This window comes from Adelges cooleyi, unplaced genomic scaffold (genome assembly GCF_023614345.1).
Source record: "Adelges cooleyi isolate 19-005CV unplaced genomic scaffold, UGA_ACOO_1.1 ACOO_flye_CR_arks_rails_tigmint_CR_PRNA_30, whole genome shotgun sequence".
NCBI classification, from domain to species: domain Eukaryota; kingdom Metazoa; phylum Arthropoda; class Insecta; order Hemiptera; family Adelgidae; genus Adelges; species Adelges cooleyi.
In genome coordinates, this window is record NW_026095971.1 from 8,111,911 (window position 1) to 8,129,840 (window position 17,930).

General features: G+C 32.8%; 1 protein-coding gene across 1 annotated transcript; it reads right to left on the reverse strand.

The window, feature by feature from the left end:
* Positions 1 to 23: 23 nt before the first annotated feature.
* Positions 24 to 17,680, reverse strand: LOC126838709 (ras association domain-containing protein 10). Its single transcript, XM_050573357.1, has 2 exons — positions 17,465 to 17,680; positions 24 to 1,299 (listed from the first exon to the last, which is right to left on the reverse strand). The coding sequence occupies exon 2, from the start codon at positions 1,294 to 1,296 to the stop codon at positions 298 to 300; it is 999 nt and encodes a 332-aa protein (XP_050429314.1). The 5' UTR covers positions 1,297 to 1,299; positions 17,465 to 17,680; the 3' UTR covers positions 24 to 297.
* Between the last annotated feature and the right edge of the window lie 250 nt (positions 17,681 to 17,930).

Below are 17,930 nucleotides of genomic sequence, written 5' to 3' on the forward strand. Positions count from 1 at the left end.
AAAACAGACTCATTTAACCCAGGAACTAAGTAATGGCTTATTAAATAAAGTTAAGACAAATAAATATATGTAGTATATAAAATATTAGCTATAAAACAGATGGATAACATAGCCATATTTTGAATACTTTATTAATAAAATATGTATAATATTATGATCGACTATAAAATTATTGTACCAAAAGTAATTTTTTTATTTATATTTAGCAATGTTTTAAAAATTTTGAAAAAATAAACATTTGGAAAACTTTTCTTTGTACAACAATCGACAACGGTGTATGATATTACAATGTTTTTGTTAAACTAATGTGTCTAGGATGCGGTAAGAGTGGTTTTCCACTTTACTCTGCTTCAGGCTATCGTTTTCGATGAAGCTCATCAGGTATTCATTTTCACTATCTACGATGGCTGCTTCGTACTGTAACTGTTCGATGTACCCTATTCTAGTGCGCATATTGGTATCGGCGTCTTTGATGATCTCATTGTTTTCCCGAAACATGAGTTCGATTTCTGTGATATGGGCGTCGGCTCGTTGCAGCTCGTCCACCAGTTGTTTTTGGTCCCTGCACCTTTCAATATTAACGTACAACCTTATCAATCGCTCTTCGTGTTCACAAAGCTTTTTGTTGATTTTCACGATTCTCTCCAAATAGTCGATGGCTTCGAATGTATCGGCCTCGTCGTTTTCAACACTTGCGGCCACTTCGGCAATGCCACTATCCATTTCCTCCTTGTCGTCGCCTAAGTATGCCTCTAGTAAGTAGTTGGTTCCTAGTGTGTCCGTTCGCGTTTTATGGGTATCGGTTTCGATTTTTTCGATTTTCTTGTCGCGGTCCTGCAGCTTTTTCAGTTGGGCCCTAATGGTGTCGCTCTGTTCCAATATCAGTTTCAGAAGCTCCTCCGCCGCTTGGGTGTTGCTGAGCCGCTTCGGGTGTACCGTCCGCGAAGCGTACTTGACAACTTCTCGCCGCTTCCTTCTCTGCGCGAAACTGAGTTCCGACGCATCGTCTGTCACATGTCTACTGCCTGCGCCTCCACCCCCTCCACCGATCTTCTGAAGGTACAACTTTTGATCTGGCTGCAAGCTGTGCCAGATCTTCAGCACTTTAGTTTCCGGGTCGGCCACTACTGTGCCGTCACCAGCGCGATGCTTAACGCCGCCGGCCACGGCTATAGCATAGTTGTTGTCATGCCCCGTCAACGTGGCCACCACGTCGGCGCATGTTGTCCGACGGTCGGCGTCGTTGATCCACAATTTTTTGTCGTACAGCCATATAGGGATTTTCTCGCTAGTCATCTCCTGTAAATAAAACAAAATCATCCATTAAACTGTTAAGCAAAAAAAAAAATGTATTATACATTTTAAGACTGTTGTGATATAGAAACCGTAATTCACAAACAAAGAAACTTATCTCAGCGCGTAAAATAATAGTTTATTAAGTTTTACTGAAATCAGCGATTTGCATAGATCCATTTTAGATTCAATGTGGAGCTAAGAAGGTATTTAATTATTTTTTTACTATGTAAATGTTTGTAAATTTATACTATATAGTTTTTTTACGGTTTAAATCAAGAAATAAATCTTTTTAGTCATTCGTTTCTTTCGAAACGCCCGTCAAATAGATTTTCAGTAATACCCCCTCCCCCCACTAGTCCTCTACTTCATTTTGGTGAATAGAAAATTATACAGAACCAAAAACTATCGCGTACCTAAACCCAGTGTTATTGACCTACCTATCTAATAAATAATGCGGGCCGAGTAACCTGTTGTAGTTGTTTTTCGAACCGATTATCAACGTTTATATTACCCACATTATTAATGTTGTATTCTAATAGGTACTAGAATTTGGTAAATGTTGGGTACATAACATTACAAACGTAACATTACTATCAAAATGTATACAGTTATCTACTTATTCACACTATTCATTATAATAGTCATTAAATAAATCGTTAAACATACACACGCACACATATATATGTAATTTTTTTTTGTTGAAAATATTGTCTTTTCTGCTGTCTAGTTGAGTTTTAATTATTAGATGCCCAAATAACGGCCGCGTCAACAGATATTGGAAATCCTTGAAATTAATTGTAGAACTACGAGTGCTTTCCCGGTAATGCCAACTATAGAATATTCAAAACTATGTTTAAATTGTTAAAACAAAAATGTTAAATGCCAGTCGAAACCGTGTGAAAGCCGTTTTTATGTTATTTTTTATCATCAATTCACAAATAATAATTGACTATACGAATTGGGTCATCAGTGCGAATACTTGTCTCGTGTGAGTTTTTTATTTTCAAAAATACAAGAACTATTTAAACGGTTGAGAAAAATATGGCTTGTTTGATGTCTCAAGGAGATCATATTTTCATGTTTTTAAATCGCGTATCCGCTAGAGAACGGCCATTATTTTGACGTGAATAACAATATTATAATATTGTCAACCAACGAACTTTTACTAACCAAAAAATCACACCACATCCCATTGGTTACCATAACATAGTACTTCACTATTAGTATGTTGTAACTATTATCATCTTGTATAATAATTAGATATCTACCTAACCTTAATGTTAAGGCTCAATTTACTTTGTGTATTGGATACAATAAATTATGAACACTACATTAACGTACGAAAAGTAGCACCGTTCAAGTTCTTACAAAGACTAGCATTATTCGTCATTTGGTGCCAACGGTGCTAGTTTTCGTAAGACGCGTCGATATAACCATTAACATACCACAACTACCTTCGTTCAAATCTTTTTTTCAAAATGTTTCAGTATCGAAATTTACATTAATTTTTTGTGAAAGCCCATTTACATATTATATTAGTAAATAACAAAATGTATTAGCAAAATTTAGATTTTATTGTTTCCAGAAAAACGGCTTGTTAGTCGTTAATCGTTCCCACCAATTTAAGAAAGGAAATTGTCAAAAAGATAATACCCGTCTTATTGATTAAATGTTTCTCAGTAGACTACGGATAAGGTCATGGAAAATGCAAATGATAAAATATAATATCAAATTAACATAATACGATTTTTCTATTCTACTTGCGTGCGTGCAACGACAGACGACTATTATTTATACCGTCCTACGTGGAACACATCATGAATTCGATGACTGGCTAACAGTAAGAGAAATTAAAATATAAGAAAAGTACAAATTATTTATTGTATTTAAACAGCAACGGTTCGTTGTGTTTGTTTAGTTTTTCAGTTGGGAAAATGAGGATGTCGCACATCTTTCATACATGTATTCAGTTACTCGACAGAGGTTAAGTGACTGAAATCAATCTTGACGAATTATCAAATTTGTTTTTTTGTATTATACATTGTAAAACGACGCTCAAACAGTTTGTGTCTTTATAAAATATGAATTGGTTGTTTAAACGTTATTTTTGTTATACATATTTATAATGATGACTGTAGTATACTATTTGTACTATTTGTCTACTCAATACAGTGACCTTGGGTTTTTTTTTATGATACCTAGCTGGGACGTTTGCTAGTTCATTCAATAGTTCTCTGTTTTGTTTAAAGCGATACAGAAAACTTCCTGTCGACATTACGGGTCCACCAAGAGTATAATCTTGGAGTCATTTTACAATCAAGTTCATTTCGGTGGTGTGTATCATGAAGTTAAGGCGTTTCCTTGACATTGCCTTAAAAACTATCTAGTTAAGAGAGACGAGGGTTCGTATTGTGATTGTATTCAGTGGCGTCGTCATGCTTATGATTAGATGAAAAATATATTTATAATTGCTGTCAATAATGCTGTGATAGTCCGAAAAATAAATTAACTACCAAAAAAGAGTTCTAACTACTTAACTAATACTACACATTACAGGTTAAGCTTTAAAGATCTTTTATACATAAAGAGTCTAACGTCTTTACTCCTCCTAATAGAGTATTATCTGCAAAAGTCATCGTAAAAGATTCTTAAAAAGTTTTGGAAGATAAACGCTCTCTCTCCCCCATATACGATATCAGTCAAAAACCGAAAATTAATATGAATTATCTAATGAAAATGAAAATAAAGAATTATTTCTTCAAGTGGTAACTTTATAAATCAGAAATCGTAACCAAAAGTTACAATATTGAAGCTCAAATTTAAAAAATTCACTCCTTCCCATTCAAAGACGATAAAAAGTCCAAATAATTTACACATTTTTCAACTTAAAACTACGGCTTTATAAATTTTTTTTAAAAATTGGAATGCAATATTCTTAAGATATAGTACTATCAATAAACGTTAACAAACCAAACTAATATCATAAACCTTTTCCCTAGAACTTAGAAGAGGTGAAAACTTCCTTTATTACGCTTCTTTAGGCAGAGCTCTTTTTAAGGGCTTGAGGTCTGAAAATTAGACCGATCATTGAAGGTAGATCTAGAATGGGATTATAATATATACAATTTTCTCAAAAATTTGTAGTCAAACTTTCTATACATTAAGGAAAAAAGGGAAAAATTACACTTTAGCCGTAGTCAATTGCTAGGCTTCTATGCTATGAGGGAATGAACAGTCAACAGGTATTCGAAAAATATTGTCATTATGTTGTAACAGCGAGAAATTACATACGAGCAACCCTAGTCGTATTCACCCAAATACTAAAAATACAATTTTAAACACATTATTAACTATAAGTTTATAAATTTATACATCTACAGATACACATAAAAACGTTTATTTAAAGGTGATTTTATCACTTTCAGTAAATTCGTATAGACCTACACAGGTCCTCTTCAGTTCCAATATACTCCGTTCCCATTTTGCCGCGACCCTATTATACTGGTTTTTAGGTATAATTTTCTTAACATTACTACTTGGTAATTAAAATATCAAGAATTTAGAAAGTAGTAAAAATAAAATAATAGAAAAAGTTATCGGGAGCTTACTGAAGATGGGTTTTGAATACTAATTGAAGGAAATTTAATATTTTAAAGAATATTTTGGCATCAAGTTCCAAACATTGAAAAAAAAGATTGTACAGAACGTGTTGTGTACGCTTAATTTAAATCACAGTTAGCATAAAACTTAACAGATTTATTTATTTTAGCTGTGGTTTTGAAACATTTGAGAAATGTTTTTTTTAAGGGGAATACGTAAAATAATTATTTTTGTAAGTTTTATTAAAATAAGATAAAACGACAGTTCAGAGACCACCGAACATTTAAACAAACCTGACTCTGCCTCGGGGTCACGACGGATATTAATTCTGCACGCTATTACGACGGTCAATTCTGATGACTAAGCTATGGCGAATTAGGCCAAATTGGTAAAATTTCAGACCGTACCCTATGAAACGTCCTGCTTTCGTTAGCTTCTCCTTTTTTTTTATAATTTTGTTTACCCATAGCCACAGGTCTCGGGACCAAACTAAATTAATAGTTTCCCCCTACCCAAAAAAAACCCATTAGTTTTATATGCTGTATAGTTTACCTACGAGAAGTTCAATAGCTGAATAAAATAATTAAGTTAGATTAATGTTCTCTTATTTCTTATTTGCGTTTGAATTTTAATTTTTAAATACTGAAAATTCCAAATTTCAGACTTAGCCAGATTTACCCGAGCACCATCGAATTATTTTTAAACATGATCTCTATTTGTGTGAATTTATATGACATTAAGTGCAGGTTTGCGTAAACATTATATACATCGTACTCTAACAGGTGTCGGCGGAGTCTAGCACCCGGTTAATTACTCTTTACAATTAGGTACTACCTATAATACCTTGTCGGGTATGTACAACGGCCTAATGAAAATAACAATGCGAGCGACACGTTATTAGGTAGTTATCACATTGACAAATAAGGCGTCGGCGACTATTGTCGTGGCCGGGCTGGCATGGGAGTCTCCTCGAATGTGTAACTCAACTGAAGAACTGATTTGGAATGAAAATAATAGATCGAAGGAGACGTTGATGTTGTCTGCCCATCGGGTATTTTATATGTTATTATAAGCACATACAGACCGCCGTCGTTTTTACTTTTCAATCGTTGACGGGTTTCGAAAAGAGCCAATTTCCACGGCTCGTTAAATCAGACAATTCTGTCCGTGTACACATAATATTATGAGCCTGTTGTACTTATATGTATATATATAAACATATACATAATAACTATACGGCGACACTACAAACGCACTACCCAGTTGCGTCGCCTGTAACGGCCACCTATATACTACTATTTAAACCAAAGCGAGAATGGAAAACTATAAGAAAGGGTGGAACGCATGAAATAAATCTTTGGCTGTAGGGTTTGTTAGAATAATTTATTACACCCTTCGGAGCCGGTCATATAACAACATATAGTAAACATACCTATTATATTATAACAACATAATATTTAGTACTGTATAAGGAAACAGCGTCCTCACCTTTTTTTTTATTATCTAAACCCATCGGTTAATATACAATAATGATTAATATCGGATAAGCATAATGGCGATTAGAGTATTAGACATGGCACGAGTAGAACTGATCATTCAGACAGGTTGGTATATTATGTAGGTACATAGTACATACACGTTTTGTAAAAAGAAATAACATTAGTAACTTTATGTCATCGCCACAACAACGACTGCACCCGAGCATGTAGGTATTCAATAATGGGTTTTAAAGTTTAAAATACTTATGTTAGGTGTTATAGTTAAGACTAAACCAGTCTGATGTCGATTTTAGAGGTATTGGAAAATATCATTGGAACAGTCGGTGTATTAAAAAGTATTAATCGTGACATATTGGTCACATTGAAGATATTAACACCTTCAAATTTAATAATTCTTAAAGATCTTTGACCTTCCAACTTGACAGTACAGTGTACTACCTTTTTTTTTTTTTACATGAGAGATTTTCCCGAAAAACATGTTTTTACTACCAATATATAGATATAACTAAAGCTAAAAATAAGTTGGCATAATCGAAATAAAAAAATTGGGTAGTTTGTGACCAAAATGTTTGCGAGCAGGACCCTTGAAATATTGTGTCCATCTCTATGGTTGTCTTACCTATAAGCTGCTATCAAAATTACGTTCGTTATGCACTGTGCTGTTTAGTAGCATTTTTCTTTTGGTTAACAGCTGTAAATTGTCAACATTGTCCGTACATGTGTTATAACAGTTGTCGAAATCGACTTTATAATATTATTATGATTTATTACTATTGCACAGTGGCCTATCACTTTATGCGATAAGGCAGCAATGTAGGCTTACAACAATAACATCAGGTCAAACGTATCAGGCTTTCATAAATTATTCATTCATCCAGTATGTAATCATTATTGAAGCTATAATCGCGTAGGTGTCGGATCACACATCACTTTGGTTGTGTGCAATAACAAGCGATTGTACAATGTCAGTATATATGTCAATTTAGCTAGTCATCGTATGTGGATTAACTTGGCCGATTGATTATTCGAATTCGGCATCAGTTTGAAATCTCACAGTAGGAGTCGTGGGGTTACAACGGTGTGCCGTGTGAATGTGCACAAAATAAATCCCACAGTCGGGTACGCACCCGAAGTATAGAGATACGCATCTCTATAATTGCAATTTTGTCTTTTTAATTTGTCCTAAGCTAATCTAATATAATGTGTGGACGAAATGGTGCAATACATTCAGCAGATGTGTTTAAAAAAACACATTTCATCTAGCGATGGTCGTTACAACACTTTTATGGCGTATCAAAGTGTAACTTAAAAAATATCTCTTAAGTATTGTCGGTTATGCGGAGGCACTCTTTCCTCTGAAAAACAGAGATTGTAATTATTAACATTTTTACCTCTTCCATAGTATTTTTTAGACATGATTTTGAGATTGAAATTCCGACCAAAAAAGAGATGGCATACAAAAAAATTCAATTAAAATAAAAAAAAATGATTTTGTCATTTATACAACAGTTTTAAATAAATATGTAATTAATAGTTTGGAATACCGTATCCTAACTTCTGATACCTAATAAGTTGAATATTTTTAAGTTCTTTTTTTATTCAACTGTAAGGTTAAGAAACTGTGCATTAAATATTTTTTAATCAAAATTTTGTTATCCCGTTTTTTATAATTATCATTATTTAATTTTTTTAATGATATTAATGTTTTTTGAGTATTCTTAACACCTCAAAATTATTATTGTTTAAAATGAATTATGTAAAATGTATATTAGGTACAATTACGGTACTTTGCGGATGTTTACTTTTAATAAATAAATAATATAATGATTTCAAACTTCCAAGTACGTAGGTATTAAGTACCCTACTCAAGATGTTTTCTAAGTTGTACCCCACGTCTAATATGAGAAATTTAAAATTATAGTATAATGTCTGGTACCGCCACCATACTGCACATAATATCCGTTCGGACAGTTATGTATAAGCTGTATAATATCAAATGAGATCAAGTAGAACGCTCATGAATACAATTTACAACAGGCCGACGGATGAATCATTGGCAAACGATTTCTTGGAGAATTTGTTGGTTTGGAGGTTTGTTCAATGCTTTATTTATTTCCTTTCACCGGTATACTTTGAGTATGAAGACATGGGGACGTCAGTCTACAATATGGAAGCGTATACAGGTTTTTTTTTATAGAAATTATCATCAAGCTATGATGTATGCCGGAAACAATTAAATGCCATAGAAGACGCCGCGCCGCCGTTTGTGACATTTTAACACATGGTTAGTTTTTCAATCTCTTTGATTTCCGGAGATCAACATATACAGTTTGATAGTTGCGCAGCACGGTTAAGAATATTATTTAAATCGCACAGTTGTAAAAAATAAATATCTTAACTATTATAATTTGATTATATGTAGATATTAGATATACATAATATATTTATGTCAACCAAACACGTTAATAGTGAATAATCATAATTATTTATCAATTCATGTATTAGAGCATCAATCCATTTCTCGTTATGCTAATATTTACTTATTGTACTATTCATTTTTTGTTTTTGGACGAAGATGGTTTCTCTAATAATATAAGGTTTAGACCACGCGCCAACTCAATATTATCATTATTTCATCATGCTTAAGAGGATGTCAGCGCAGCGATTTACCGGCACTAAAACATGTTTATTTTAATTGAAAATTAGTGGCTCTCAATTGATATTCATGCAAAAATATCTATTAAATTATTTAAAGAAAAAAATATTTTGAAAGGCATCTCGAATCCATTTTTTCTAAAAACTCATTTTTTTAGAAGTTGCAGGATTTAAAATTGACAAAAATTGTATTATTTTAAAAATAAATTAATGAATGTCCTACTTGAAATAACAAAAAAAGGGCTTCAAGGTGTCCTCAATAATGTTGTTTTCTTTAATTTTGATTATAAGGTTTTTTGTTCTAAAATCGCTCAGAAAGCCGTAATTTTGGATGTTTTTATAGAAATTTTTTTTAAATAGCTGTCGCGGATACTGTGATAGTCCGAAAAATAATTTAACTACCAAAAAAAGTCCTAACTACTGAACTAATTACACATCACAGTTTAACCTTAAAGTTAAGATTTGTAAAAAATTGCCTATACTTTATTCCTTAAAATGGACTGCGCTGACATCCTCTTATACACTATCCTTCTCCTTTCGCTTTAGTCCAGTAAAAATGGTGGTATTATATTATGGTAGTCTCTTTTAGAACCATCGGGGTTTTATGGCTTCCAGACGGCGCCACCGAAAAAAAATTTACTTGTGCCCATCCGATACATGCTATATTATAATGGGATATAATGCTTGAGAGAACACGTCCTGTATATTAGCGAAGTAAAACGGCATTGTTATTATTATTATTTATTTCTGTTTCGTAAAATTGATCAAATCCAGTTGCAGTGGCACTCAGCTAATGACCGAGTGTTATCTAAATGATTTTACATATTATTAAACTATGAAATCGATTGGTTTTAATTATACAGCATTTCAATTATTGGGGAAATCAGTTAATACTTTATTCTTAACAAAACACCTGCTGAGCTTCGCATCGAAATTAAAATGCACATTTATAATGTTATGCTATTTGCATTAAAACACGTAGTTGTTCATATTTAAATAAAATACTAATTATTTTATTATAATATTAATTTTAACACGGCACAAAACATTTTTATCTGGGAAACCAGATGTTACCAATAAACTCGTTATATAAAATCAGTCTGTTGTATGCGCTGATGATGGCAACATTGCAGCCGAAATACGTATACGCTTTAGAGAATTATTTTTGTGGTTAAGGGTTTTATTTAAATATTTCACTATTTTATAATATATAACCACAAGTGTTTCTTAAATTTCTTCTAGATTAACATGTTATAGGTTATAAAAGTACGGTAGATACTGCGTTAAGTGAAGTGATGATTATTACGAAAATATGATTAGCTCAAACCCTATTATACAATGAGTCCCTCAATTCATAACAATAAAATCACTGGCTATAATAATATAATTGTATAATTTTATTTATTCAAAATTAATTTTAAAGTAAGAATTAAAAAAAAAATCAACATTAAACAGAGTTGTTAACTTATAGAATCAATTGAGGTAATATTAAAGGCAAATGCGGTAAATATTAGTGTGATATTTAAATAAAATAATCTTAATAATATTTTTAGTTTTTAAAAAGCTTTTATTTATAATATATAACTATTTATATATTATAAAATTAAAAATTTATAAAATAATTGCCAGGGTTTTCCGTTAAAATAATTAATTTACATCTGTCCGACTCATTTACAAACTACAATTACATGCCCCTAAACAATATTAAAAAACACACTTATTATAGACTATGAGGCCTATTATAATTCATACCTGTGTTTGTCCAAAGCTGTATGATATTCGATGGTACTATAAAAATAAATCCGTTTGTATAGTGCCCACTGAATATATCAGATAATGAAAATAATAATATAGCATTGTTCGACTTTTGCTTTCAGTTTTCGATGAGGCCTTTTTTAAAAATATTTATTTTGCTGTCGGAACACCGAATACACCATATAGCGTTGCCATTTGAATTCATAACACAGTGACGGACCGTGACCGCGATGTGCGAATCATAATAATAACAACGACAAGACACCATCTATAAAAGCAGCTAGGTACGTGTCCAAAATCGTGAACGAACGGGAGAAAATATTTTGAAAAGGAATATTATACACATTATATATTTATATATGTATTATGTACTATATATAATGACAATATGATAACTGCTAGCGGAATGTGATGGCGGCGCACAGAGGATGTGATACCTACACGACGCTGTAAATTTTACTACGGCATCGTTGACACACGGTTCGATTCTGTAACCTTCATTTGTCTAGTTTTGTACTTGTAACTAAGAAAAAATCCACAGGATTTATATAAATACGACGGATAAGCGATGATCATTGATGTTTCTATTATGATTTTTAATTATAATATTTAAAAATATTTGTATTCTTAAAAATAAAGAATGCGATATGTGACAAATTCCAAATCGAATATTAAATTTCAATCCGATTACACGCTCCTAGGACTTTAGAATTTCGGAATCATCGAAATTAGATTAAAATTATATAAAAACATGAGTCACCAGAGTCTTGAACCTTTATACTATAGGATTCTAAAACAGAAACAATACGGGAGGATCCGTTAGTAAACCAGAACTCTTCTAAGTGTTACTAGGGATGGAAACACAATTGAATTCAGGTCGTAGCCATCCCCTGAAATAAATATAGATTTATTATTTCTATTAAATATGAATACTGTATAGTGCTTATATCAGGCGCGGATCCACGAGCCTCGCGTTAGAGCTATGCTTAGGTCAATATCAATTTTCCTGGACAGGGATGCAGATCAACCTTCTCACCCTTCCTTTTCTACTGCAAATGTTGCAACGGGTAATGAGTAATGACTTATCCAATTTCATCTTAGACTCGCGTCTATCTTGTACAACATCCCTTGCAGCGAAACTGAAGAAAATTGGATCAGGACCAAGGCCAGTCACATTTAAATTGAATGCAGCACATAGGGTGACTAGGTGGCTATGGTAGCGCATTTGGGCGTTAGATATTTTTTTATTAAATAATCGTATAAATGATTTGATCAAATGACGTGGCGGAACGAGTAGATCCTGTTTGACGACCGTTTTCGTTGTTTAGAACTAGGAAGTTTTCTGACTGGCCTAAAAACACTGAGCGGGGGAGTCCACTCGACTGGAAAGATATCTCACGTTTTCTTCTGTTACCGTTTTTTAATGTACGCGTCATCATCGCCTATTGCAGACAGCTGATTCGGTGCTGTGGGTAAAATCGACTACCGGACTACCGTTTAACTCTATATGGTCCTCGATTAGTTTCGTTTTCGAGTATGCACGGAGGAGGGGTAAAAACAATGAATAATTATTATTGTTTCAGCGTTTTCCAGTCAGCTTAATAATACAATTTGTATAGAAGCCGACTGCCACCGAAGTACCGTATAGTAACTATACTATAGTTTATTAGGCAGGTCACACTACTGCAGCGTGTCTTATTTATACACACACACACACATACACCTGTTCGCAGACAATACATCCGGGATGTTTACCGTTGGGAACAATTCGGATGTCATTTGCATGCGATACTACTGTAAATTTCTTAATAATCATTGTTGTGTAGATCTTTTTACTAAATTTTAACTAGTAAAGATACCCGGTTCTCATACAGTCAAAAGATCTACGAAGGAGTACGGTAGAGAAATCAAATTGTATAAAACCCGTAACTAAAAAATTAAGAATGATACATGTAGTTTTTGGGAGGTAAACAATTTATCGATTGGATAGGTTCATGAAAATTCAGTCATTTGTGGAAGCAATACAGCGGACTTTCAGGCTACCCTACCGAAAAAGTATTAAGGCACTATAGTGATTTTGAATGTTCATTTTTTTAATATACCTAACGGTTCGATATATTATTCCATACATAAGACGTTCTGAGCATTAACCGTTTGTATTGTGTTGGCGCGATAATATTATTTTATGCATTGATATTATGGTGACTTCCTTTTGCACGCGTCGAACAGGAACGTTGAACAAGTTATATTATAGTATATAAGCAGGTGTATTTGCTTTCCGGTCGTTTTTTTCCTTATAAACTTCAAACGTTTTGTGTAGAGTATAATAATATTGCCATTGAAGCGCGTTAATAAGGTTTATTAACTATCCACACATTATACGCGCGTTATAATATTTCATATTTGCAAAAGTAGTTCAAATTTTATGGCGCGTTTGACCGTGTGAATGATTGAAATATGACGTGGAAAAGAATCGATTTTCAACGAGCGAAGGTTTTCAAGGAATAAAAAAAATAGGTAAATTTGTATGGCAATTGGATGAGACTTCTATTGTAATATAGGTACTGCGTTCTGGCACGATAACAGCTACGTTAACGTCACGTTTATGTAGGTGGTTTAATACAAGTTTCATCTACAGGTATCTGCGGTGTATACAAAAGTGGACAAAAACATTGTACAAATCATAGGCGTTAACACAGTTTTGTACAATGAGGAGTGTACATAATATTGGAATACACGGTCACAACTAAACGCTGACTATTTCCGTTGAAATAGCATGAAAAAAAAAACTTACAAAAATAAAAAAATAGAAGTTCATTTATTGAATATAGACCAATAGAAATATCGAGTAACCAGTGATATCCGCACAAATATAAATTTAATTTAAAATCGACCATTGAATTTTCTAAAATCGAAGAACTCTTTTATCCGTTTAAAAAATTTGTTTGTAATTACTGATATCATCACTTTTCATTTTGTTAAATCGACTTATTTATTTTAACGAAATAATCGATTCCAACTTTATTATAGCTAGTTAATGAGTTTAAAGTAAACGAATTTTTTAGAAGTTTTTAACAGTTAAAATAAGTATCTTAATAGCTTTACAGTCCTTATATTAGTTTATCATGGTGACTCCCTTTTTCTTTATTTATGTTAGGCTTTAGTTGGGTTGTAATTAGATTCTCGTTGAAAAGTTTGACCTGCTTTAAATATATTGGGATCCCTTGGCATTCAAAAACTTTAAGTAGCTTCATGATATAAATATATTAAGTATTAATAATTTAAACTATAGAAAAGTAAATAAAATAAGATGAAAATATGCAGTAACTATACAGTATTTCAAAACAACCAGATGCATTGAAGTATAATTTGTATTACAGTAAAAAAAAAACGTTATTAACAGAAGTCTTCTAGCGTATCACTTCTTCGGGTCGTATACACCGAAAAAATATTATATATATGTACCTAGTATTGTTGTATTATAACACTATACTGTTCCACTAGATTAATTGGCCGTAGACCCCTTACGGTCAGAGCATCAAACGCATACTCGAATTGTACAATACTATTCTATTGTAACAATAGAAAACTACAAATTAGTTGTAATTTCCTCGAGATAAAACAGGAGGCTTGCACGTGTTAACGCGATGACGGCAATAAACTTTAGTGATGAGTGAATCTTCGGATTAAAAAAAAAAAATCACTTGTCGCGATTCTTGTTGCGTGTACTGCGTTCTACGTTCGTCTAGTTAAAAGTATTGAGAATCGATTTGGTCTCCATAATAATTATAGTAATTACTCTTCTCCAACCGACTCGTGTCGTCTCTCTAGCTAAAAACCTTGATGAATCAAATATTTTTGAAAATACCTGCCACTGAATATAATGTATATTATTATACTGACTTCATATCCGTATATTCGATTTTTGATTAAAAAATAATCACAACCTTTTTTTTTTTATCTAAGTCTAGCCTACCTCATTTAATTCCAAAACTCCAGTTTCCCTCATTGTAAAGTCCATGTAGAAACAGCCAACGCTGTTGAATTTTCTAAACACCTACCTGTCTATCTATTGTTAGCATTAATAATAGCTGATCAACTGACCATTTCTACTTATATCATTATTTAATCGTTTTCGTGATTTTAAAATGTTATTCTCGAATATACTAACCGTGGCAGAATAAATGAATATGATCTTTTCTAGGATTTACTATTTGGTATCGACAAAATACCTAAATCATTCCTAAATACCCTTGACTCCACAATTTTCTTTTCTAGTTTTTCTGATATAATTTCCTTTTTTCAGGTAACATTTGGGAACAATAGACTTCCTTCACACGCTTTCCGCCTACTTCTCAATGACTCTCCGTTTTGCGAACGTCACTATGTTGTGATTAGATGAGACTTTTCTCATATCCTCTACGACTGTAATTCATTTTTTTCGCCCATTCGCTCGAAGCCAGTTTTACATTTTAACCGGCCATCGCATTTGCCCAATAAGTTCTCATACTTCTGGTGATTGACCAGAAGTGATTTCCCTAGTAATCCTTAATTTTTTATTTCGGTTAGTTGACATGATTTGTTTAGATATTTTTTTAATTATTTTGATTTAAATTATATATTTTACACAACTGATGTGAAAATCATTTCTATCAATACACTAATTTCATTATGGCACCCTTGAAAATTATTTAACTCCCCATATAACAAAATCGTATGTACCCTTACACCAATAATTATAACTGTCGAATATCTTCATTTCATTATATATTTTCGGCGTACAACGTCTATATAGTACCGTCGTGGAGATATCAGTTTAAACGTCTGTTATGAGAATAGATGCATGATTGATTTTTCCTCCTCATTGTTGTCATCCCAGACAAAACTTTATTATAATCGGGCGCGTTGTCGTGTCCTTCAGTAGTGTGAAAAATGGTATTGGTCTTGTCAAAGGACAGTGAGACGGCGACGCGCAAGGTCACAGCAAAATATCGATCAGTGACTCTTCCCTGTGAGTATTACTGCAGTGACATAGAAGAGATTTAACGATCCAAGTATGACTAACAAGTGAAATTAAATGTATGTGGAGTGTGATATGTATATATTACACAAAAAGTCATCGCCGCCCAATAACGCGCCGTGTCGAAATGATCATATTATATAGATACTTACTATTATATAAATGTCGTTACAATTGCTACAAGAGTTAAAGTGATCCAAAACCTAAAATAATTGAAAACGATTGTCGATCGGTTGGACTACGGTGAAATGACTTATATCTACCTCGAGTACTATACTGAATACCTATTTATATTTTATTATAATCAGATTGGACAAGAACACTATTGTATAAGGTTCGCGCCTCTCTGCCCGCGCAAAGAAAATGCCAAAATCTAATTATGTTACACCACATATATAGTATTCATTAAACGAACAACTTGGATACATTGTGTAAACCGGACACAATGAGCCCGGCTAATTTTGTTTTTAATAGACACATTTGAAAAATTCATAACCAACGCACTAATTCTCTTGTAGTGTGGTTCTATCTTTCACCTTGTCCGGTTACAGGCTAATTGATCTTTTTGCAGGTCGATCCGTAAATTAAAATCTTGTATTATTTATAATTATAGGTAAATTGACACGTTTTATTGTTAAAAAAAACTCCCGAGGAAACGCTTAATTCAAATAGGTTTTCATATTCAAGGTCTTCAAGGAGTATGATCTATATATAGTAATTCAAACGGTTCTATATAATATATTTTACAAAAGTATTTCTCGTGAGCAGTATGGTTAAGTTCAGGGTCAACGTAAATAATAGTTTGAATCATTTGCCAAGCTCGAGTTTTAAATTTGTAAGCAGCCTGAAGCTTCTCTAGAGACTAGAGGGTCCGAATTTCAATGACTCCCTAGGCACGTGTCTGGTTGGGAGGGGCGAAAATAGAAAAATAAAATAAAAAATCGAAAGCACTTTAACATATTTACGCTTGTTTTTAAATTCCAAAGGATCAAGTTGGAGTAATTATAAACGAATGGAACAAAGCAATTGTATAAATGTAATATTTCACACAGAAATAATTAAAATTGAAATTAAATTGTGTGACATTAATAAGTAAAAAAAAATTAAAAGATAAAGTGTTGGTTATTTCTAAAAAAGCAAAATTAATTTACCTTGAATTTTACCCCTTAGGGTCTTACGACTTACATATATTACACCATTTTATTGTCTAAAATTGCAAGACTTTATTTAACCACTCGATTTATATAAATAAACTTGTGTTTTAAGACTTAAAAATACTCAGTAAAACTAGTCGATAGGACGTTAAAATGCACCTTGCCTCGTTATTACTTCGAAATACATTTAATGAGGTATGCATTAGATGTTAAAATCTCAATATCAGAATAGGTATAAAGGTAATAAAATTATGTTCTATAATTATTATCTTTTTATAAGCTATGTACGTAAGCTCATTCTTCAATATGATATTAGTGTTGTTCAATTCCAAATTACTATTGTTCATACAAGTAATAATTTATTGTAATTGACATTACTTTTCAGGGACGAACTAAATGGAAACCGTGTATTGTTCGCGAGTTGGAGACTTGAACGGTGGATGACGAAGGAAATAATAACGCTTTTCAATTTCAAGAGTACTCACTCGGATGTCATTTGTATAATCATTTTTCAACTGGAAACAAGCTTGATCATAATGTAATATCACGTAACAACTCGTTGATCGCGGCACACACGGTCGTTCGGATCGATAGCGAGTAGATCTTCAGTGGATCACTGCGGTTTACACACTGAAGACGGTCTCATTCAAAACGGTACGAGGAATGACGAATACAACACCGGTACATCTTGTCGGCGTACGCACAACTCGTATACACATTGTACTGTATAGTATCTCGGTGGCGCGTATATTACTTATTACTCCCACTACACACACACACCGCATATAACATAATATCATACTATACACAAACACGCGTCATATACGTGTCAGCGTTACGTCACTGTGCACAACTGGGAGGCACACTTTCTTGTTTAGGAGGACGAAAGATACCAATTTTATAGGAATTATTATTCGACGACTACGAGTGTGTGTGTTTTTTTGTACTGTG

Bases quoted from the DNA above. Each gene is read 5' to 3' on its own strand.
- LOC126838709 (XM_050573357.1), bottom strand. From the start codon at position 1,296: ATGACTAGCGAGAAAATCCCTATATGGCTGTACGACAAAAAATTGTGG.